Raw genomic sequence first — 22,350 nt, 5'->3', positions numbered from 1 at the left:
AGAAAAACCAATAGAAGGCTGTTTAGAAGAGTCTCCCTTCCATGTTTGGCAGGCAGGGTGGATTTGATTGAAATCGAACTGATTGAAATCACGACTGAAATCGCTAGTCAGTAAGACTTTATTTAAATCATTTACTGAAAGACTCATTCTTGCTGCTTTAATCTTAATATCTACAACCAGGTGAAGGTTTCATTTTTGGAATAATAAATTTTCAGCGTTGTTTTTACAGTTATATCAAAAATTCACTGATTTGGTTATACTATTAGAAATACATAGAGAGATAGTTATGAAATTATTGTGAAGTTTAATATGTTAACTGTTTATATTTGGACAACTTTTCTGCTGTACTTTATTGGAAGGAGAAAAATAATCATTTCCTTAACAATTTAAACAATAACATTGTAGCAGATGTATCCATGTTTATTAACTGATGTGGTTAAACAATTAAAAAAAAACATAGACTGAGTTTTAAAGGGACCCCTGACCATTAGGTCCAGTCGTGACCGACTCTGGGGTTGCGGTGCTCATCTCGCGTTATTGGCCAAGGGAGCCGGCGTACAGCTTCCGGGTCATGTGGCCAGCATGACTAAGCTGCTTCTGGCGAACAAGAGCAGCACATGGGAACACCGTTTACCTTCCCACTGTAGCGGTACCTATTTATCTACTTGCACTGAGTTTTAGCACACATGAAAAACTTAAAACAAACCCTTATTTCCTGATGAATAGCCTCTGGACTATAATGTAACTTAAATAGAAAACTCTGTTTAGAAAGATTTTTCCTTCAAAGGCATTTTATTTAAAAATCCAATTTAAATTAAAAAAACTGATTTTGTTTTAAAAAACTGATTTTATTTTTAGGAAAAATTTTATCCACCCTGGTGGAAGGCCTGCCCAGTCGGTGGAACACTGGCTGAGGGAGAGATACACGCAAAGATGTACATAGATAAGCCACTCCTTGCACATGTTCTGCTCAGCACCACAATCATCTGGGGAACCCCCAGGGGAAGAAGCCCCAGAGCCAGGGGACTGCTGGTGGGACAATGATGAGTGGTCAGAAGGAAAAGAGGGAACAGACTGGGGGGAGAAGGAGGTGTTGGAAGCTGAAGAAGTAACAGGGTTTAGTGAGAAGGAAGAGGCTGGGGCAGAAAGCAGTTCGGAGTCAAAGGCAGAAGCAGAGGCTGGAGAGGAAGGGGTCCAAGAGGCAGAGATGAGGCAGGCTGCCGAAGAAGCTGGGGTGTCTCCCCCTCCTGCCATGACCAGCACCCCTCACCGCTGGTCTCCCAGGACCTGCAAAGGAATGAAGAGGGTGGAGCAAAGGGAGACAAAATGAAGGAGCCTCAGATTGCTTAGGGAGGAGGCCTTAGAGAATGGTGGGAAGGTGGGGACCTTCCATCCTTGCAATTGCCTCATTGGGGCAAGAGCTACAGTGATCAATAAGCCTGGGCTGTTTTGTTTCTTTGAATAAAGAGGTGACTTCATTGGTGCCTTGTGAGTTATTACTGATCTGTTCCCAACCCCCACCTTGACACCCAACCCCCTGCAGTGCAGGAATCTCAACTAAAGCATCCATGACAGAGGACCATCCACCACTTAAAAACCTCCAAGGAAGGGAGTCCATTCCACTGTCAAACAGCTCTTACTGTCAGAAAGTTCTTCCTGATGTATGGCCGGAATCTCCTTTCTTGTACCTGGAATTCTGTGTGTGTGTGTGTGTGTGTGTGTGTGTGTGTGTGTGTGTGTGTGTGTGGCGTCAGGAAAACGGCTTCCTCCCCCCCCCCTTTGGCCGTGTATCAGCAGAACAAAGCAATTAGAGTCCCTTACCAGTTTAAGAGTGCTTAATGATCACAGAAAAATAACAAAGCAGCCATTCTCAGAGTGTGAAGGTGCTCACAATTAAGTTTTCCTCCTACTTCCCCCCGAGTCACCCCTGTCACTTCCCCTTCTTTCAACCTGATCTTGCAACCACTGAGCCTTCTGTGTAGCAACCTTATCAGCTCTCCTTGCCCTTGGAGAGAGAGGCTGGACACTTTCCAGTGAAGGGGAGTCAGTTATCTCTCTTCCTTCATGTTCTGCTTCTCCTAGTTGTTTACCACTCAGATCTGCCTAGCTGTTGCTTTCCGAACTATGTCCTCTGCAAACCAAGTCTCTAAATCTATACCGCTCCACTGTTTCTGGGCAGCTTCAGGATCCTGATCAGGAGCAGGAAGAGGGGGAGGTTCTCACCAATTCCTCATCAGAGCTGCAATCCTCAGTCTGGTCTCTGGACCGAAAGGGTGTGTGTGTGTGTGTGTGTGTGTGTGTGTGTGTGAGAGAGAGAGAGAGAGAGAGAGAGAGACAGAGACAGACAGACAGACAGACAGACAGACAGACAGACAGACAGACAGACAGACAGACAGACTGGGTCTTTTTTGGATATGAGCAACTTCCCAGTCCTCCTACGGAATGTCCCCAATACAACCACCCACACCCACCCTTTCTGACCATATTGATGTTTTCATCACCATCCACCTCATTACAGCAACATTGTACTCCACAGCTGCTTAGAGGGGGAAAGAAGTTGGCAATCAAGGCCAGCCAGAATTTCTGGATCTCTGCGTCTCCTAAATTGCCTGCTGCATCCCGATTTACAGTACATGCTACAGCGGGTTCCCACAGTGATGTCTAAACAGAAGTACATTTTACAACCAAAAAGACATCAGGAGGAAGATTCAGTTACCGTCTGGAAGGGGATCCACCCAGTGCTTGTTTAGTCCCATGGGGATGGAGTCCATCTCTGCCTCCCTCTGGGCTTGCTTCAGCTCTCGCCTCTCTTTCGCAAGCGCACTCTGCATCATGGCAGCTTGAGACAGGGAGCCATCAGGGTTCTGGAGCAATACAGGAAAACGCCCCATTCCATTATTTGCTGCAGAGCTAAGTTTGTCCAAGGAGTCCCTGCTGAGCTTCCCTCATCTCGGTAGCCATCCCAACAAATTACACCCCCCAAATCAAGTATCAGCACACACAAGCTATCCCTCCCCACTGCTGGCAATTATGGAAGGGCCCGGGATCTGGATCTCGTCACCTTCACAATTTTGATGGGGCTCATGTCCATGCTCTGCTTCGTGTGCCCTCGCAGGAACGGCGGCTCCTCCTCTACCAGTTCGATTTCCAGGTCCTCGTCTGGAAGAGAGAACCAAGCTCAGTCCCAGGCACATTTTAACAAGGTTCCCTGCTCTCATCAACAAGCCCCAACCTTGTTCTTTACCAGCTAAGCTAGGGGGTGGCACCTGGGATAGCTCAGTGGGTACAGCCCCGCATTGGGCAAAAGATTTTGGCAGGGCAGGAGGGGTTTGACTAGATGACCCTCATGACCCCTTCCAACTTGACAATTCTATGATTATCTAGCAGCCTCTAGGCTAATCTTGCCTCTGCTAAGAGAGCAGACTGGTCCCTGTACTGGTAAACCTTTGTCCTCCAATAAAGCACGATCCTAGCCTCTGGAGGACACAGAAATACAATGGAAAGAGACTCTCCCTTGAGTACTACCTTGCAGATGTTCTCAGCCAGGAGAAGGTAAGCTGTGGCCCTCCAGATGTTGGAAGACTAACTCTCATCAGTCCCAGTCAGCAGGGCCAAAAGTCAGAGATGATGAGAGCTGTACTCCAGCAACATCTGGATGGGTGTGGATGTCAGTCATGTTTCTAGGCAGTGTGGAAGACAGGGAAGCAGTTAATTAGTCTTGATAGTGGAAGTACAGTGGTACCTTGGTACTCTAACAGCTTGGCTCCTGAACAAATTGGCTCCCAAACGCCGCAAACCCGGAAGTAAGTGTTCTGGTTTGCAATTGTTTTTCAGAAGCCGAACGTCCGTGGCTTCGGCAGCTTCCAACTGAGTGCAGGAAGCTCCTGCAGCCAATCGGAAGCCGCGCCTTGGTTTTTGAACCGTTTTGGGAGGCGAACGGACTCCTGGAACAGATTAAGTTCGAGAACCAAGGTACCACTGTACCTCAAATCCACCATTATCCAGTTCAGAGCAGGACGCGAGCAAAATGAATTGCTAGATGAGGAACAAGCACAGCAGTGAATCAAGTCTAGACCATCACAGAGTGCAACTTTCATTACCTTCCTCATCGTCAACCTTCGGCAGGATCCCCGTTTCCTCGTCGAAGTCAGGGAACTCCTCCTTGGAAAGCACGTTGGCAGCAATCATCTGAAAGGGGTGGGGAAGCACAAGGACACAACCTTCAGCCAAAAAGTTAAGAGGTCTGACTTGTTTCAAACAAAGGTTTCTTTAAACGACAGCCAACACCCTCTTCATGCTCGGCCAAAAGACTCAGGACTGATTTCCCGCTTGGTTGCTGTCAGTGAATTAGCCCCAAGCCAGAAATCGTTACCTGCTTGATTTCCCATTTCTCAGGGTCAGAAATGCGGGTGAGGCGTTTCCGTTCCAACGTATCGTCCTCTACCTCCGGGGCGCTGACCAAGGACAGGTGGGTTGGCCTGTCTGGGTTTCTCATGGCCGCCTCCTCGGACTCCCCGACAAGGTTCCGACGTCTGTTCGGGTTCAAATCCTCCCCTGTGTCTTGATCTACATCCTAAAGCACACATAAATCACAGATTGGCACTCCCCTCAACATAGCGATGCAAAAATTTAAAAAAGAAAATTAGTTCCATTTTGCAATTAGTGTGCAATCCTAGCATGTCGCCCATGTAGAGGCATGACTGATTATCGACAACAACAGTTCCTGTCTTGGGGTTTCCCAGTAAGCGAGAAGCACTGGCTGGTAAACAATGGCCCATTTGCATCTGTCACTGCCTCTGAGGTCAGTAGCAGGCGGCTCTGGAGATCAATGTGGTCCATGCAGGATCCACACACCCCCTTTACGATCTTGTCCCTTTTACCCTCTTCCTTAAAACTGCTGGTGTGAATTAGGGCAAATGAGATGTCCCAAGGCCAAAATAACTGCAGAGCAAGGCTGAATAGTTGAAGTCCATGATACGAACAGTGACTTGGCACTATTCCCTGATAGCAACAGCTCACCTTCTAGGCAGCAAGTGTTTTTATATGACAATACATGATCCTAAGAGAGAACCCACCCCTTGGCCCAAATCAGAGATGGAATTGTTTTATTATATGGCCAAAGTAAGGAGGAGTGGAATGAGAATGGCCAGGGACTGACAAACGAGCACTGGAGGAGCAGCAAGGCGAGATGAAGCAGACAGAGGAAAGAGGGGATGCTAATGTCCCATGGAAACAAGGAGCAAGACAGAGGGGAAGGGCAGAAAGGGAAGGGAAAAGAAACAGAAGCAGACGCGAGGTGGGCTTTTATGGAATGGACCCTCTCTTACCTTCATGCTGAGGCTGGTTTTAGAGCCAGTGAAGGACAGAACTTTGACTTTGACCCTCTGCCCTTTGCTCACCACGTCGGCCACGTTAGCAACACGCCCCTCGCGGCGCAGCTCTGAGATGTGGACAAGTCCTTCCCAGCGCTTCCTAAAAAGGGGAACCGGGCATGGAAAGAGCCAGTGGGTATCTGCTACGTCCCAGGCAGGAGCTTTTCAAAGTTATACACTGTAAGCTCCACCCACAGTAAAGGTATCAAGACGGATATGGTAATAACACACTTAATTGTTGGACTGGGAGGTGCACATAACCCCAAGCAAGCTTACCCAAAACAAAAATCCACGGACTTCAACGTAACTTACTTTGTATGTGCCTAAAATGCCATAGACGTGGCTTTGGTACGGTTTTAAAAAAGTGTCGTGTCACTTTCTCACTTTCTGGAACTGCACAGATCAGTGGAAGCCATGGATGCAAAAGGTGAAGCCCACCTTGTATTAAATACCTGAGTCCTTCAAGCTGGACAAAGCAGCCAAACTGCATGATGCTGGTGACTTTGCCATTGTAGATGTCCCCGATGGAAGGCTCCTCTGGTGGGGGCCGGTCCACGTGCTTATCCCGCCATCGCTCGCTGTTCTTCTCTGCAGGCTTCTCCCGCTCCTTGCGGTCCCAGCTGGGGCTTCTGCTCCTGGAGCGATACCTGGACTTCCCCTTATGCCGCTCCCTCGTCCGGGAACGAGAAGGTGACTTCCGCTTCCGCTTGTGGTCCCGGCTCCGGCTGCGGCTGCGGCTCCTCCGCCTTCTCTTGCTGTCAACAACAGAAAGTATGGGTATTCAAATCCACTCTTGATTCAGACGCTACTTTAATACAGTGGTACCTTGGTTTACGAACTTAACCCGTTCCTGAAGTCCGTTGTTAAACCAAAGCAGGCCTGGTGGGCAGGCCTGGTGGCCTACTTACCGTAGGAGGCGGTTACTAGCACATGGGCTAGTGAACACAATCCTTCCCAGAATGAAAATACCACACCACTTTTTTTCCTGCCAATCTCCATTGCCAACACTCGCTCCATTTGAGTATTTTCCTTTAAGAATTCTCGTGGGACAGTTTTTCCCTCCCCAAAATATATCTTTTATAATAATAATAATTTATTATTTCTACCCCGCCCATCTGGCTGGGTTTCCCCAGCCACTCTGGGCAGCTTCCAACAGAAAAATAAAACACAGTAATCTATTAAACATTAAAAGCCTCCCTGAACAGGGCTGCCTTCAGATGTCTTCTAAAAGTCTGGTAGTTGTTTTCCTCTTTGACATCTGTTGGGAAGGCGTTCCACAGGGCAGGCGCCACCACCGAGAGGGCCCTCTGCCTAGTTCCCTGCAACTTGGCTTCTCGCAACGAGGGAACCGCCAGAAGGCCCTCGGTGCGGGACCTCAGTGTCCGGGCAGAATGATGGAGGTGGAGACGCTCCTTCAGGTATACTGGACCGAGGCCATTTAGGGCTTTAAAGGTCAGCACCAACACTTTGAATTGTGCTCGGAAACGTTTCCAGTTATCTGTCCATTTTCATCCTTATTGTAGCTTGTTTGGCCTCCATCCATGCATCCTTCATTTATTTTTATTTTTTTAGCAGTTTTGCTTTTCTTCCTTTCTGGGATGGGACATGATGGTTAGAGGGGCCAGCTGGAATTGCATTCTGATGCAGAAGACAGTTCCGGGGAGAAGAACAGGAGCTGGAAAAGGATTCTGCAGAGCAGCAGAGAAAGCAAGCAAGGAAGCACAAACTTTGGCAGACCAAGGAGAACTGTTTTTAAAGCACCACTGCAACCTCCTCCTTGGTCAGTCAAGTGGAAGACTACTGGGCATGGAAGAATTAGTGACAGCAGCAGAGTCTGGCTGGGCAACCTAATTTGGCTGATAATAGTAAAATATTGACAGGTGCCTTTTCTTCCTTTTTTACAGAAACAAAATGGCAAAATTTGGCAGCTTCTCCAGGCTGCGGCCTGTACTCCAATATTGTCCATTACGATGGTGATATTTGTGGATTTGTGATGGACTATCCTACCTGAGATAAGAGGGTTGAATTAGATCAGGGGTGGGCAGACTTCAGGCTTTTGGGATCTACTTTATTTTTTAAGTAAAATCTTGAGGTCCACCAATAAGAGGTAGGTGCAAAACAATAGCTATTTTGGGAGGGGCACTAAGAATTAAGAAAAAAAGAGGCACATGCGCCATCAATAAATTTGCAATCAGTAACAGAACCTCGTCCTTTCACCTCGTCATCCACACACACCCTTTGTCACGCTGTCCCATTCTTTTTTACTGGCTCATTTAGAGGAGAGGAACCTTTTAGACATGGCTACTGTTACGACAACTGGGAATCAGAAACTCTTGCCGATCTACTGTGTGCTATTCTTAAGACCTACCAGTAGATCCCAACCTGCCTTCTGCCCACCTCTGAGCTAGATCACCTATGATTTTTCAAAAAAAAACCAATACACTGAAAAAGTTTCCTTTTTGAGGAGATGAAGCCCCGGAAACTTACTGGTCCTCACTGCTACGGTGCTTCTCCTGCTTGTCTGCATTTGGCATCAAAGCTTCCAGTTCCTTGAGGGCATCGGCAGCTACCTTCACATCATCTTCATCCAGCATTGTCTGTGAAGGAAAGGAGAGAACCCCCTGATCCATGTGGTGACAGCTGAGCTAGAACCGAGTTCTTCTTGGCTCCAAAGTCAAATCTCACCACACTTGGACCCCACTGTTGAATTCAGTAAGACTCGCTTTTAAGTAGGCATGGTTAGGATTCTGCTGCTGATCAGGGAAGCAAGAGCAAACAGAAAGCAAGTTCTTTCTTGGGAATGCTGTTATTTTGCTATTATTCACAACCCCCCCACTCCATTCCCGCACTTTGGGTGCCTGGCTCTCCTCCCTAATCTCACAAACGTCCTCCCTCCAGCCTTTATGCCTGCAACCCACACCCTTGTGTGCAAGTCCCACCCACTCACCCTGCTCCTAATGTGCTCTCTTGCCCCAGATTCCTCTGCACTCTGCTCTTCCCGCCTGCAGCTCAGAAATAAACAAAAACCCACCTACCCTGACAATGGGATTGTCTGGTCTACAGAGGGCTGGAAACAACTCCTTGTACTTTTCTTTTTCGGTTTTCGGTTTTACAGCCTCTACAGCGATAATAAACAAAAGAAAACACACACGACTTGAAATTTCATTTCATTTCACTTTTAACCTGTATATGTACCTCCTTTCTTTATTACTTTCTGTATTAGATTTTCATCTAAATGTTATTAACTTGGCTGTATTACTTGCACTCTGGAAAGGCGAAGGGCCATTGCTGATTTGTATTTTGAGGAGCTCTTTCTCCTGGTGACAGGCAGGTGATGGGATCCCTTCTGACAGGCCAAACACTGAGGATGGCAAGGTGTGCACAGAAACCCTGTAACTCATGGTGTGGAGTTTTGGCAGCAATCCCAAGACCACTTACTAAAGGCTCACACTATGAAACAGGGTGGATTTGATTTAAATCAAACTGATTAAAATCACAATTTAAATCACGATTTAAATCACTAGTCAGTAAGGCTTGATTTAAATCATAGTTTTCTACATAAATACTAATTCTTGCTGGTATAACTTTAATATGCAAGTAGATTAAGATTTTTAGAATAACAACTTTTCATATTAGTTTTTTATCCCCCAGTATAATAGGTTAATCATATTTGGACAACTTTACTGTTGTACTTAGGAAGGAGAAAAATAATCATTACCTTAATAATAACAAATTAAATAGATTTATTCAACTGAAACAATAACATTACAGCATCTGTTATTTGCTTAAACAAACATCCATGTTTGTTAACTAATTTGGCTAAACAAAAACAATATATATATATTTTAAGAAACTTAGACTGTCAGCCCTGCCTACACATGAAAAACTTAAATACTGTCTATTCCAAACAATCAAAAAAATATTGTTTCTATTCTGTTCAGTGAACTTCTTGAAACTTAGCACTGAAGGGATTGTTTCTGTATTCATAGGTTTGTAGAACAATAGGATTAAGGTCTTTTTCTCAACTCTGTTCATGTTATAACATTTTTGCTGTGAAGAAGAGGCATGTGATCTCTGTTGAGTCAAATTCAGTTTTGAGAACTGCAAAAGTAAACCAAGCATCTGTGATAATATCTTGTAGGCAGAGAAACTGCCCAATAATCTTACAAAAACCTCTGGAAGAGCATGACATTGTGAATGGATTAATGCAGGCATCCCCAGACTTCAGCCCTCCAGATGTTTTGGACTACAATTCCCATCTTCCCCAACCAGTGATCCTGTTAGCTAGGGGTCATAGGAGTTGTAGGCCAAAACATCTGGAGGGCCGCAGTTTGGGGATGCCTGGATTAATGGAATTTATTTACCCAAAAAATTAAACATATACAACCTTATTCTACATAATGTAAAAACTAATCTTTATTTCATGATGGAACAACCTTTGGATGGTAATATATTTTCCTCAAAAAGCATTTTATTTTTAAAAAATCCGATTTAAATAAAAAAAAATCAATTTAAATAAAAATAATCTGATTCAAATAAAAATAATCCGATTTTTTTATTATTATTTTTTAAATCATTTTTATCCACCCTGCTATGAAACTGTAAGAGAGACTGCAACTGTGCTGATCCAGAATCTGGCTTGTACCATCCCATATTGGTATCTGTTTTTAACCCACATTTTTGTTTATTTGTACACCTCTTCCAGAACTGTGCAACTATTAATGGTTGATTTCTAGCCACAACTTGCAGCTGCTAGGTCCCTTCCATCCCCATTCTGCCAAGGGCCCTATGAGGCTTCACTTACCTTTGCTGGTGGAAGGTTTTGCAGGCGGTCGCATCGTCTGTATAAGACGCAGCAGGTTGCTAATGAGGGAATCCTGAAATATAGGATTTGGGTTTAAAAAAGAAGAAGCAAAAACAGAATTAATTGGTCCTGCAATCCTTCCTCCCCCCCCCCGCCCCCACCAGCTCAACCACCAACACCACCCTCTGCACCTGCTGCCTTCAAAAGATTTTGGCACTCACTGTAAATTCAGCACCATTCTTCACCAAGGCTGTCTTGAATGCATCAAAGGTTGTATTTCTCTCTGCGAGGTTTATCACAAATTCAGCTGTAAACAATTGGAGGGTGAAGGGAAAAAGGGTTAGGCGAAAATGGCACACACTGTTTTGGAGCAGGCACGGTCCCAAATCCTAAAATATCTGCATATACATTTCCCAACTACATATTGCTTGGAAGAACCAGTGCACTCTCTAAGCAATTCACAGGATGCTATAAGCCAGGCATCCCCAAACTGCGGCCCTCCAGATGTTTTAACCTACAACTCCCATGATTCCTAGCTAACAGGACCAGTGGTCAGGGAAGGTGGGAATTGTAGTCCAAAACATCTGGAGGGCCGAAGTTTGGGGATGCCTGCTATAAGCAGATAGCAGATTAACAAAGGATAGATGCCTACAGATAAAAACAGTCCAGATTACATTAGCAAGCCAGTCAAGAAGCGTATCCCACCCTGCCTGGGAGGGCACTCTCAGATTTAGGAACATCTCCAACAGAATCTTGGCAACAGGTAGGGGTGTATTCGGGGTGGGGGAAACAGAATTGATTATAATGAATTTAAAAGAACTTTTTAAAAGATATTAAATGGGACCAAAGATTTTAAAAAAATTGTTTCATTGCTAGTTGAAGGAAAGGCAGAATAAAAATCAAACAAACAATAAATAAAAATGCATACATTTGTCACATGATAACTGAAGGCATTATTGTCAGTCATATGACCATAGGTGAACATTTTTATTTTTTGCAACTATTTCTGAACTGCACTCTTTCATCATATACAAACATGCTACAATTAACCACCTATCTAGGGCAGTGGGAAGTTTTCCATTGCAGGAAAATTTCCCATAAATTCACACCATTGGTAATTTGACTGAGGGGAAGAGCTAACCCTCTGCCTCTGTATGAGAGCGCTTCATATCAATGGCTACTAACCACGATGGCTATGCTCTACCTCCAACGTCAGAGGCAGTGTCTCTAAATCTTAAAAAGTATAGTATGAACACCGACAACTGGAAAACAATGGCCTGCAAGAGCTCCAATGGGAGAACAAAAGGAAGAAACATGCTAAGAGGAAGGCGTGTTTGGCAAACCCTCACTGTGATCAACTCCCGCCCGGAAACCTATGTCCCCACTGTGGAAGGACGTATGGATCCAGAACTGGCCTTCACGGTCCCTTACGGGCTCACTGTTAAGACCATGTTCATGGAAGACAATCTTCCTTGGCTACGAATGATTGCCAAATAAGAAGTATAGTACAGTGGAACCTCGGTTTATGAACACCTCGGTTTACGAATTTTCGGTTTACGAATGCCGCGGACCCATCTGGAACAGATGAATTCACTTTCCATTACTTTCAGTGGGAAAGTTCGCTTCAGTTTATGAACGCTTCAGTTTATGAACAGACTTCCGGAACCAATTACACCAGGCACCCCCAAACTTCAGCCCTCCAGATGTTTTGGACTACAATTCCCATCTTCACCGACCACTGGTCCTGTTAGCTAGGGATCATGGGAGTTGTAGGCCAAAACATCAGGAGGGCCACAGTTTGGGGATGCCTGAATTACACCCATGCTTCAGGTTAAGTACGCTTCAGGTTGAGTACTCCGCAGACCCATCTGGAACGGATCAATCCACTTTCCATTACTTTCAATGGGAAAGTTCGCTTCAGTTTATGAACGCTTCAGTTTATGAACAGACTTCTGGAACCAATTGTGTTCATAAACCGAGGTACCACTGTAGTCTCTAAATACCAGTTGTTGCAATTTGCAGGTGGGAAAGGAGCGCTGTTGGACTCATGTCCTGCTTGCAGGCTTTTCACAGGCATCCGGTTGGTGACTATGATGACAGGGTACTGGGCTAGATGGGATATTCTCCTGATTTAGCAAGGCTCTTCTGGCATTCTTATTTATTAATTTATTAATACCCCAGCTTCATAAAGGCAGCCTCCAGAGAGCACAAGGCAGTCCAGCAAATGTGGGATTTTCATCCCAGAATTCCCTCACCTCCTTCCTTTACCGACAGACAAGACAATTATTATTATTAATAATACCCCAGCCACTCTGGATGGCTTCCAACAGAATATTAAAAACACAATAAAACATCAAACGTTAAAAACTTCCCTAAACAGGGCTGACTGTTCATATGTCTTCTGAAAGTCAGATAATTGTTTACCTCCTTGACATCCACAGGGTGGGCGCCACTACCGAGAAGGCCTAGTCCCCTGTAACCTCACTTCTCGCAAACTCACTATTTATTCAATTTATATATCACCCTTTATCCAAAGATCCCAGGGCTGTGCACAACATTAAGAACATCATTTGCACAGCCTAAACCAGTGGCTACTAACCTTTTTTTTTGCCATGCCTCACCTAAGCATCTCTAAAATCCTATGACATATAATTGTTATTATTCAAAAAGTGAACTCCTATTCATGTGGAGGAAGCCTAAAAGGTCACTAACTTGGTCTAAATAAGCTTCCAAAGAACATGGCATCCATGAAAGAGAAAAATGAAAGAACAAAAGGACAGTTGAAGTACTGAGGAAGAAATCACTAAGAAATTGTTAAATAATAATAATGTGATTAACCTCTCCATTGTCACCAGGTGACTGCCGTGTACATTCTGATTTTAATTTTTAAAATGTGTATGTCACAATATATATTTATACACTGCAAATGAGGCCTCTAGAACCGTAAGAAATGCAAAAAAATCACTGTTAATAACACATTCTCGAATTGCCCCCCCCCATAAAAATCAAACTGCCATCCTGTGAGGTGTGTGCCCCGCGTTGGGAAGCATAAAAATATAACCATAATAACAGCCCCCCCACGTTTAACACGTCAAGGATTATTTATTACTGTTATGGTTATAGATATATATTTGTTTATTTATTTGTACCCCGCCTTTTCCCCCTGACATGGGCTTGAGGGGGCTTACAGATAAAAACAGTAAGAGCCAATATGACAAAATGGACCCCTTTACACCCTCGGAGCCTACCCAGATCCTTGTCGTTGATGCCCAAGTGGTTGTCGAGCTCCGTGCAGACTTTGGAGACCAGGGACAGGTACTCGAGCTTAGCGAGCTCGTCCACCGGCTCCGCCATGGCGCCTCCGCCGCCCTGAGCCCCCAGCGCAGCCTCCAGGCGTCCGACGACGGGCACTTCCGGGGGCGCCTCTACAGCGCAAGGATCATAGAGAAAGTGGGCGGGGCGGGGAGCGGGAAGAAAGAAAACAACAGCCGTCACTTCCGGTTTCCTCTTCTTACGGCGCTGCCCATAGACTTGGAAATATAGACGAGCCAGGCATCCCCAAATTTGGCCCTCCAGATGTTTTGGGACTACAATTCCCATCATCCCAGTGGTCAGGGATGGTGGGAATTGTATTTCCAAAACATCTGGAGGGCAGAGTTTGGGGATACTTCTCGAGATTGGTAACTGCTGTTGAACTGCAAACCCCATCATCCCCGGACACTGGTCCCGCTAGCTAGGGATGATGGGAGTCGTAGTCCAATCAGACCAAGGCTGATTAAAGGTTGCTTTCTAGACGGAAGTTTAGAGATGGGTGTTCTGCTCAGTATAATTTTTATTTATGTTCCCTCCCCCCGGGCTGTCCATAGGAATCAAGGGAGAATTGTATTTTTTTAATGATTTAGCTGTGACCAGTCAGCTGGTGTCCTCCCCACCCCCCACCCCAAAAAGGGACAGGCGAAGAGAGATGTTTCTGCTCCTACTTCCTTGTGATTTCTGTTTAAAATTTGTTTTGCGCTTTTGCAACGTCTGCAATTGCCATCTGCCTGACTTGGAAGTCTATGGAGGCTTCAAGGAATACGGCTGGCTGGCCTACCCTGCAGGGCTTCTAAGTGGGAGGTGGGAAGTAATATTTCCCCTGGTCATCCGAGCGCACTCCGTTCCAAGATCTTCCCTCCCGCAGCCCTGATTGGGCGACGTCACGGCATGACGCGTGACGCTGTGCCAGACCCGGGGGCGGACGGGGGGGGGGAGGGTCTGGAAAGATGGCGGAGCCGCCGAGCGTTTCTCCGGAGAGCTCCTGGACAGCCCGAGTGAGTGAGACCGGGGGAAGTAAGGGCAAGGCGAGCGGGTGGGGACTGAGGCTCAAGCCATGGGGCAGATCTACGGGACGGGGTGGGTGGGTGCGTCCCGGGAGCCTGCTCAGCTCAGAACCCGCGAGGCGCTGAAGACAGTGTCTCTGAGCATGTGAAGAATGCCCCTTCCCCACTGGGAAGCAGGCCTGGGGCATTTTCAGTGTATATAAGTAAACCCCCCCCCCCCAGGTCAGTGAACAGGGAGAAGTGGGAAGAAAGGCGCTTGCTTGATCGCCTTTGGGGGCGGATTTCTCTTGTTACGAAACCAGCTGAAATCTGGGCTTACTTTAAACGTGGCTTAATGGAGCTGATAAACAACGCCTCCTAATTGCATTAAAAGATGCCAAGGAGACTTAAAAAAAAGCAGCAGTTGCTTCCCCCGGGATTGGCATTCTGGGCTTTCAAGACTCCTCCTGCCCCTTTGACAGCCTGAACTGACCCTCCCTCTGCGATCACGGTGATGGAGCCTTTCTCAGCTGTGGGTTCCTAGATGTTGGACTACAACTCCCATCATCCCTAACTAGTAGGTCCAGCGGTCAAGAATGATGGGTGTTGTAGTCCAACAGGCACTGGGGGAAACCCAAAGTTGGGAAAGACTACTAGAGTAAGGAGAGAGACCCTGTTGAATGTTTGTGTTTATTTGAGCTGCTAAGTGCATAGGAAAATAGCTGGGAAAGATTATAGTGCCCATTACTCCTTTTCTGCTGCATTGCAAATGGGCCAGAATGAAAGAGGAGTGGAGAAAGCTCGGCACTGAGACCTCTGCTCCAAAAGGCCTGAAACTGAGAGGCTCCTGTTTCAGGAACGCTGCCTTAGACCACTGAGCCATCCCACCTAGTGTTGTTTACTGGCAGCAGCTCTCCAAGATCCTTTCTTAGGCACTGCTGTTGGACATTCTGGGATACTTCCCAAAGCAACACTCCCCCTCAGAAGGTAGGGAGGAATATTGCTTGTCTCGTATCCAGAGGCTGCAATATATAACTTTCATTTTCCTTCCTTTAGTGCTATAAAATATATGAGGGCAAAAGCAAACTTTCAGGAGGTTGGCTTCCTGCATTGTCACTTTGATCTTTCTACACAGAGAGTAATTAGGTTTTTTTAAAAAAAATTAATGGGGGCCGATGGATTGATTTTGTTTTAGTTTTACTTGACATGAGATGACAGCGTATTTGTTGAACACCCCTCTTTGTGCACTTGGCACAGAGGTATGAGTTTTAGAGATGCTTAAGAATGCCTGTTCAGAACCAGCCACAGTTCGAGTAAGACATTGACATGTGTCTAAAGAAAAAGTTGTCTTATTTCCTCTCCCCCCCCCCAAACCCTTCTTGTGGCACAACAAACCAGGTTGACTCAACGTTTAGCGACAACGGGCTGGATCCTGGTAAGTGTTTGGTATCCCCATTCTCATGACTTCTTGTATTGCTTATCGTCTTACTAAATATCCTTAGCTGCTTCCCCTGCTTCTCCCTGGGCCCTTGTGTTTTAACAGGAGTATTCCCTTCCTTGGTGGATTTGTGTTTTGGCCCTACGCATTTCAACTGGGCTTTGGATCCACAAACCTTGGCTAGCCATAGTTTGTGGTTGCCACTGACTCTTCCCCTCCCCTCCTCAGACACGCACAGGATTTGGGAAGGACAAGGTCTCCCGTGTTGCCCCTTCGGAAGCGTTCAGCTGGGAACGGGAGGGTTGTGTGAATCTGTGTGCCCCTGTATATTGCACCCATATTATTAGCATGGGAGAGGGACGACGCCTCATCTTTGAGCTGGAAGCATGAAATGACAAGGGACAATTACGAGGGAGGCAGGCAGTTATGGGGACCTAGTTTTTGTGGGCCCTTTGTGCCGTGCATACACTTACCAGAGACAGATCACACTGCTGTACTGTAGCTTAGCTCCCGGTTGCCCAATTGCAACCAGTAAATCCCTGCTTCACATAAAAGTGTGCCATCAAAGAGGGAGGACCGAACCCTTTTATCCCCCTAACTGCAAATGCAGTAGGGTGGATAGAGGGTATTAAGGAGTAAAATTATGTTGAGGATGCACTCTTGTCAGGTCTACTTTGGTGGTGTTTCTCTTTCAGCACTCTTTGTGGAAAGCAGGAGGAAAGGGAGCATTGTTTCAAGAGCAAACAGCATCGGCTCCACCAGTGCCTCTTCAGTACCCAACACAGGTACAGCCCACTGGCTTCTCTGTCAATGGAATAGTCACTCGTCTCCCAACTGTGAAGCGAACAGAGCCTTTCACCTGTACCCCTGCATTATTCCTGGCTAGCCGGGAGGCAGTGTCTTAAGTATTCCAATTGAAGGTGGTGCCATGGAAGGAGAGATATTTTAAAGGACTACCAAATGGGACGTCAGGTTCACCAACCTGCCTGCAGCTACCGTAGTTGGTAATGACTTTTGGAAACTGCACTCCTAGTTTGACATAGCCAAATTCTCAGCTAATCCCTGGCTTTTTTGGCAAGGTGTTAACGTCCCATCCCTCCTTCTCAGTGGCCCACGGAAGTGTGAAAATGCAGAGAAAAGGAAGCCCCCTAGCAGGGGTGTATTCCCTTTTTATTTCCAGAAAAGGAATCCGAGGCTGGCTTGCACTTTCACAGCCTACAAATGGCGATTCTTCCAATATACCGTGCAGTTTTCTCGTAGCAACTTGAGCCTGATGAAATCTTGCGGTGAGGAAGCTGCTGGGCGCCCTCCCCCGCTTCCCTTAGGCCCCTTCCTGCTGCCTTGCCCCTTAGCTGACAAGGCCTGTTCTCCTGCTGCAGATGATGAAGACTCCGACTACCAGCAGGAAGCCTATAAAGAAATCTACAAAGACCGCCGCCGCCGCGCCCACACGCAGGCTGAGCAGAAGCGGCGGGATGCCATCAAGGTCAGAAAGTGGGGTGACCTACACATCCATGCTCAATGCCCCTTTCTGTCCCCCTGGCATAGCAAGTTTGCACTTCCCCTCCCCTGGAGCAGCAGAGTAAGGGAAACCAGAAATGGCGGCTGGAGGTGTGCTGACTTAACTAATCATTTTGTCGTGGGGGGGGGGGGCGAGCCTTGCTTTGTAAGTTTTAACACCACTCTCCCTCTCTCCTACAGAAAGGCTACGACGATTTGCAGTCGATTGTACCTACATGCCAGCAGCAGGATTTCTCCATAGGCTCAGGGAAGTTAAGCAAGGCAATTGTGTTGCAGAAAAGTGAGTTGAAGAACTGCTTGGGTTGTGTTTGGCTTTCAATCTTCCTTCCATTTGCATTGTGCATCTTATTTCTTAATATCTTCCGTCTTATTTCCTGCCAAGCTCCCACTAGTCTTGAAACTAGTTTCATCCTCTGCCCGCTCGCTCTCCTTTTCAGATTATGAAACTCTGAATAGATGTGTCTAGGGACCCAGGTGGACCCAGGTGGCGCTGTGGTTAAACCACTGAGCCTAGGGCTTGCTGATCAGAAGGTCGGCGGTTCGAATCCCTGTGACGGGGTGAGCTCCCGTTGCTTGGTCCCAGCTCCTGCCAACCTAGCAGTTCGAAAGCACGTCAAAATGCAAGTAGATAAATAGGAACCGCTACAGCGGGAAGGTAAATGGCGTTTCCATGTGCTGCTCTGGTTTGCCAGAAGCGGCTTTGTCATGCTGGCCACATGACCTGGAAGCTATACGCCGGCTCCCTCGGCCAATAATGCGAGATGAGCGCGCAACCCCAGAGTCGGTCACGACTGGACCTAATGGTCAGGGGTCCCTTTACCTTTAACTAGCACTAGTGCTTAAAGGGAGCCTAGCTTCCTTGTCATCCTCCTAGGGGGGAGAGAGACTGCAACTTTCCTGAGTTAACAGAGCAGAATAGCCCACAGGTTCTGGTTATGTTTTGAGAAGCCCCACTGTGGTTGCCTTCTAACCCGCTGATGTCTTTGCTCCTCAGCCATTGACTATATCCAGTTCTTGCACAAGGAAAAGAAGAAGCAGGAGGAAGAGGTCTCCACGCTCCGGAAAGATGTAATGGCCTTGAAAATCATGAAAATGTAAGACCCTCTGTTATGTACACATGCCATTAGACAGCATGCTTCAGTAGCAGCCGTTCCTACAATATTTATAAGGGACGGAAGTGAACTCCTTAATTGTGAGCAGTCAATTCTATCCTGTTTCTTTGGAGCTTTTAGCTTTCCCCGCTGCAACAACTGCTATAAAACATCCCCGAGTTCAAATAAGCCCTCCATGTCTTTCCAGCCCAACCCGCTTCTCCTAAGCTCACCAGCCACATTTATGCATTTCAGAAACTACGAACAGATTGTCAAAGCTCACCAGGACAATCCTAATGAAGGGAAGAACCAGGTCTCCGACCAGGTGAAGTTCAACGTTTTCCAGGGTATCATGGATTCCTTGTTCCAGTCCTTCAACGCCTCCATCTCCGTGACAAGCTTTCAGGAGCTCTCGGCATGTGTCTTCAGCTGGATAGAAGAGCACTGCAAGCCACAGGTAACTCCGCAGTTTGAGAGCATGCGGCTGGCAGTTTCGTGCAGCAAATACGTGCTTGTTTTGCTCATGCTAACCTCTTTGGAGTCCGTGCTGCCTCAGAGGCAAGCAGGTGGAAATTGAATCGATCAAGGGGTCATGAGATGGATTTCCTTAACTCCTCCTGCTGTTGCTAAGTACCACTCAGCAGCCTATGGCGTTCATCTCTTTGTACAGCTGGAACTGGGTAGATTGAACTCCTGATAGGAGAGAAATGGTTTCCTTATCTTCCACAGTACCTTAATTATGCAAATACTCCCAAGTCAGCAGGGCACTAGAGCAGGTAGCAAAGGGTTAACCCCTTCCACTAGAATGCAGGGGCAAAATCAGGGGAAAAAATGGGCCTTTTGGAGAAGTATGAATAACGCTTTCAGCCTACGTGGGAGCTGCTTGTCCATCACTGGACTCAAAAAGATGAGGGCGGCTGGCCAGCCTATAGCATGCTCTGCCCCATTCTGACTCAGGAGACAACAGGTCTCTGATCTCATGGACCTCAGTGTTCCCAGCTATGGCAGCTCCCAGTCCATCTGCCTTTCCTCTCCCAGTGTCTGATAATCGGTTCATTTAGTGCCCAAGTGGTTTCAGCTGCATATCTGAAAACTGAATAAATGCAGCTCTGAGACTCAGGACTGCCAGAGTAGCTCATACCAGCCTGGTCCCCAGCAGTGAGATGACAAAGTGCTGCGGAAGTGGTACAGTTGTGTCCCAATGGACACAACTTCCTCTTGGCTCCTAAGATGTCCCCACTCCTGCTGATTTTTGCCCTGGCTTTACTGCCTGCTGCTCTGCTTGCTGAAGAATTCTGTGACCAGAACATCTCAATTCAGCACCCACATTAACATTTACCTAGGTAAACTCACAATTTAGTTTGAACAGTAAGACCTGAGTGTTTTAACTTGCACAATTTTTGGGAAGGGAGTCGAGATGTGAAGGCAGATATGTATTCATAGAAGATCTTCCCTTCCATTACTAGAAATCTCTTCCATAGTTGCTCAATGCTGATAAACTGCTCAACTTTTTCAAGTGTTCCCCCGCCCCACCTCAGATCCTCAGGATAGTGCCACATCAGGCTTTGATTACCAGCACTTTACACAGGATGATCCTGACGAACTTGACAACTGGCTCCTCCTCCAACTGTTGTGTAGTATTTGTTTACAAAAAGATTTGTATACTGCTAACTCGTATAGAAAACGTCTAAGCTACATACAGCAAACATAAAATCAGAAGGAAGTCGCCAATCACATAAAATCCACCCAACGTAAACCCAAGGAAGTCAGTGTGGTGTAGTGGTTAAGAGCGGTAGGCTCCTAATCTGGGGAACCGGGTTCGCGTCTCCGCTCCTCCACATGCAGCTGCTGGGTGACCTTGGGCTAGTCACACTTCTCTGAAGTCTCTCAGCCTCACTCACCTCACAGAGTTTGTTGTGGGGGAGGAAGGGAAAGGAGAATGTTAGCCGCGGGATATCAAATCCAAACTCTTCTTCTTCTTCTTCTAAAAATAAGATGTGATGTATCTTGGCTGATCTCCATCGTGAGGGCATTCCACATTGCTGGATCAGCCATGCTAACTTTTTCATAGATACCGACAGTCCTCATTCACTTGAGAGACAGTTAACGGCATTCCTCCAGTAGGTCTCAGCGATTAAACAGGGACATAAGATGGGCGGGTTATAAACAATAAATAAATAATAATAATAATAATATGTCTCAGGTGGTCCTTAGGGTAAGGAGCAAGACTGTGGTGTCCCCCTGTTAAGAGGTTGAGGATTCCCATGGGTCAGGAGTCTGAAAACTAAAGGTTCTGGTTTAATCCCATCCAGGCTAGTTTTCCCTGTCTTCCCAGCCCTACCAGAGTAAATACCCTTTAACCTGAACCAGCCTCTTATGAATTCCTATGGACTTTCCCCTCCTAGACCCTACGGGACATTGTGATTGGCGTCCTGCAACAACTGAAGAGCCAGCTCTACTGACCACACTTGGGCACCCCAGGAGGGGTGTGTTGTAGCCTGGCGCTCTGTAGCCAAGAGGCTATTCCTGCCAGTACTTCCTCTTCAAGCTTTTTTGGAGGGCTATTGATTGTATTGACCTCTGAAACCCTTCTCTCGGCCTCCTTATGTGAGCAGGAAAGAAATTAGCTGTCTGTTCATGAGGATCAGTCGCTGCGGTCTCGCTCTTTCAAGCCTTGGCCCTGATGTGTTCTTCATGTTGACCTAGCTTGTCTGATAGAAATCCATCTACAACGCACAGTCCTGGGGTTTGATTGTGAGCAAAGTTCCTTTCCTACAGGTACGCAAGTACCGGGACTCAAGCTCTCTTCCAGCCTTCGCTTCACCTCAAATCAGGAGCAGAGGCTCTTAAATTCTCAGTACACATAAGGCTTTGGTCTAAGTGGCATTAACTTGGTGTGGACACTTTAAAACAAAGCCACCTCTCTATTGTGTTTTTTTCAGACACCCTATTTACACACCCAGATGCCTTTGCCCAACATTTAGTTTGGGCTACTAAGGGCTGCAACCTGAACAAGTTATGCAATGAATGGGTGTGTTTTGCATACATGAGGTATTCTGCTTGCCGTGCAGAAGGGCAATAAGCCATGCTAACACTGAAGCCTTGCTCTCCAGTTCCAGCTTCTGTAATTGTTTGACCGGATCACAATACCGTTTGCCTTCAGTACCACAGAATGAGAGAGGATGGCAAGGCTTACATGGCAGGGGAAGCCTTTTCAGCCCCTCGGAGCCCCCCAGTTTCTAAAAATGCAGCAAAAGTGAGCCTAAGCCAACCCTCCTCTGCAGCTTCTGCTTTCTGTTCTGTAGCTACAAAGGAGGAGGGTCCCCTGTCCTTTTATAAGCACCACTTTCTAGATCTGCTGCTGGCTGGTGGATAAGGCCTCGCTTAGACAGACCTCACTTGTGAAAATGAAAACTATTTTTTTATATCATGACAAGCAATTCTAATAAATTTTGCTAAGTGTTTGAATGACTGGACTGTGCTTGCCTGTTTGTTTTCAGCCACACATAGACAAAGCTAAATTTCAGAAACCAGTTTCTCCAACACAACATTCCAGCCCAGAATACCTTGAGAGTTCCAGTACTAAAGTGATTCCAGCATTTTGCTCTTCTCAGTGAGAGATGGAGCGATCCTCTAGACCCCCAAGTGTTACTTGCGCAAGTCAGGCTATCTTAGGCTAAAAACACACCAGCCTTTTAAGTCAGGGGTCGGCAACGTGCGGCCCATGGGCTGGATGCGGCCCACGAAGACCGTTTCACCGGCCCACGAGCCACCCCCGAACCGAGATGCCTGCTCGGTGAATCCCCCCACGCACTGTGCTAAACTC

The 22,350-nt window shown here is 46.6% G+C and overlaps 2 protein-coding genes across 2 annotated transcripts in view; one reads left to right on the top strand and one right to left on the bottom strand.

The window, feature by feature from the left end:
* Window positions 1-13,555, bottom strand: part of DHX8 (DEAH-box helicase 8) — a 31,094-nt gene extending 17,539 nt beyond the window's left edge. Inside the window, exons 1-11 of the mRNA XM_035136404.3 lie at window positions 13,425-13,555; window positions 10,398-10,483; window positions 10,177-10,249; window positions 8,408-8,490; window positions 7,860-7,969; window positions 5,825-6,127; window positions 5,328-5,472; window positions 4,373-4,573; window positions 4,101-4,188; window positions 3,062-3,159; window positions 2,717-2,864 (exon numbers count right to left, since the gene is read on the bottom strand). Of these exons, the coding sequence (XP_034992295.2) occupies window positions 2,717-2,864; window positions 3,062-3,159; window positions 4,101-4,188; window positions 4,373-4,573; window positions 5,328-5,472; window positions 5,825-6,127; window positions 7,860-7,969; window positions 8,408-8,490; window positions 10,177-10,249; window positions 10,398-10,483; window positions 13,425-13,530 (1,441 nt within the window). The 5' untranslated portion in view covers window positions 13,531-13,555. The remainder of the gene's footprint in view (window positions 1-2,716; window positions 2,865-3,061; window positions 3,160-4,100; window positions 4,189-4,372; window positions 4,574-5,327; window positions 5,473-5,824; window positions 6,128-7,859; window positions 7,970-8,407; window positions 8,491-10,176; window positions 10,250-10,397; window positions 10,484-13,424) is intronic.
* Window positions 13,556-14,415: 860 nt separating this feature from the next.
* MLX (MAX dimerization protein MLX) lies at window positions 14,416-21,995 on the top strand. The gene is made up of 8 exons (XM_035136402.3): window positions 14,416-14,486; window positions 15,873-15,909; window positions 16,608-16,697; window positions 17,292-17,398; window positions 17,614-17,713; window positions 18,428-18,527; window positions 18,780-18,981; window positions 20,930-21,995. Exons 1-8 carry the CDS (start codon window positions 14,439-14,441, stop codon window positions 20,984-20,986), a joined length of 741 nt encoding a protein of 246 aa, XP_034992293.1. The 5' UTR covers window positions 14,416-14,438; the 3' UTR covers window positions 20,987-21,995.
* Window positions 21,996-22,350: the final 355 nt, after the last annotated feature.

Source organism: Zootoca vivipara, chromosome 12 (genome assembly GCF_965207765.1).
Source record: "Zootoca vivipara chromosome 12, rZooViv2.hap1.1, whole genome shotgun sequence".
NCBI lineage: Eukaryota > Metazoa > Chordata > Lepidosauria > Squamata > Lacertidae > Zootoca > Zootoca vivipara.
The sequence above is the reverse complement of the archived record's forward strand: the minus strand, read 5'-3'. Positions and strand labels throughout refer to the sequence as shown.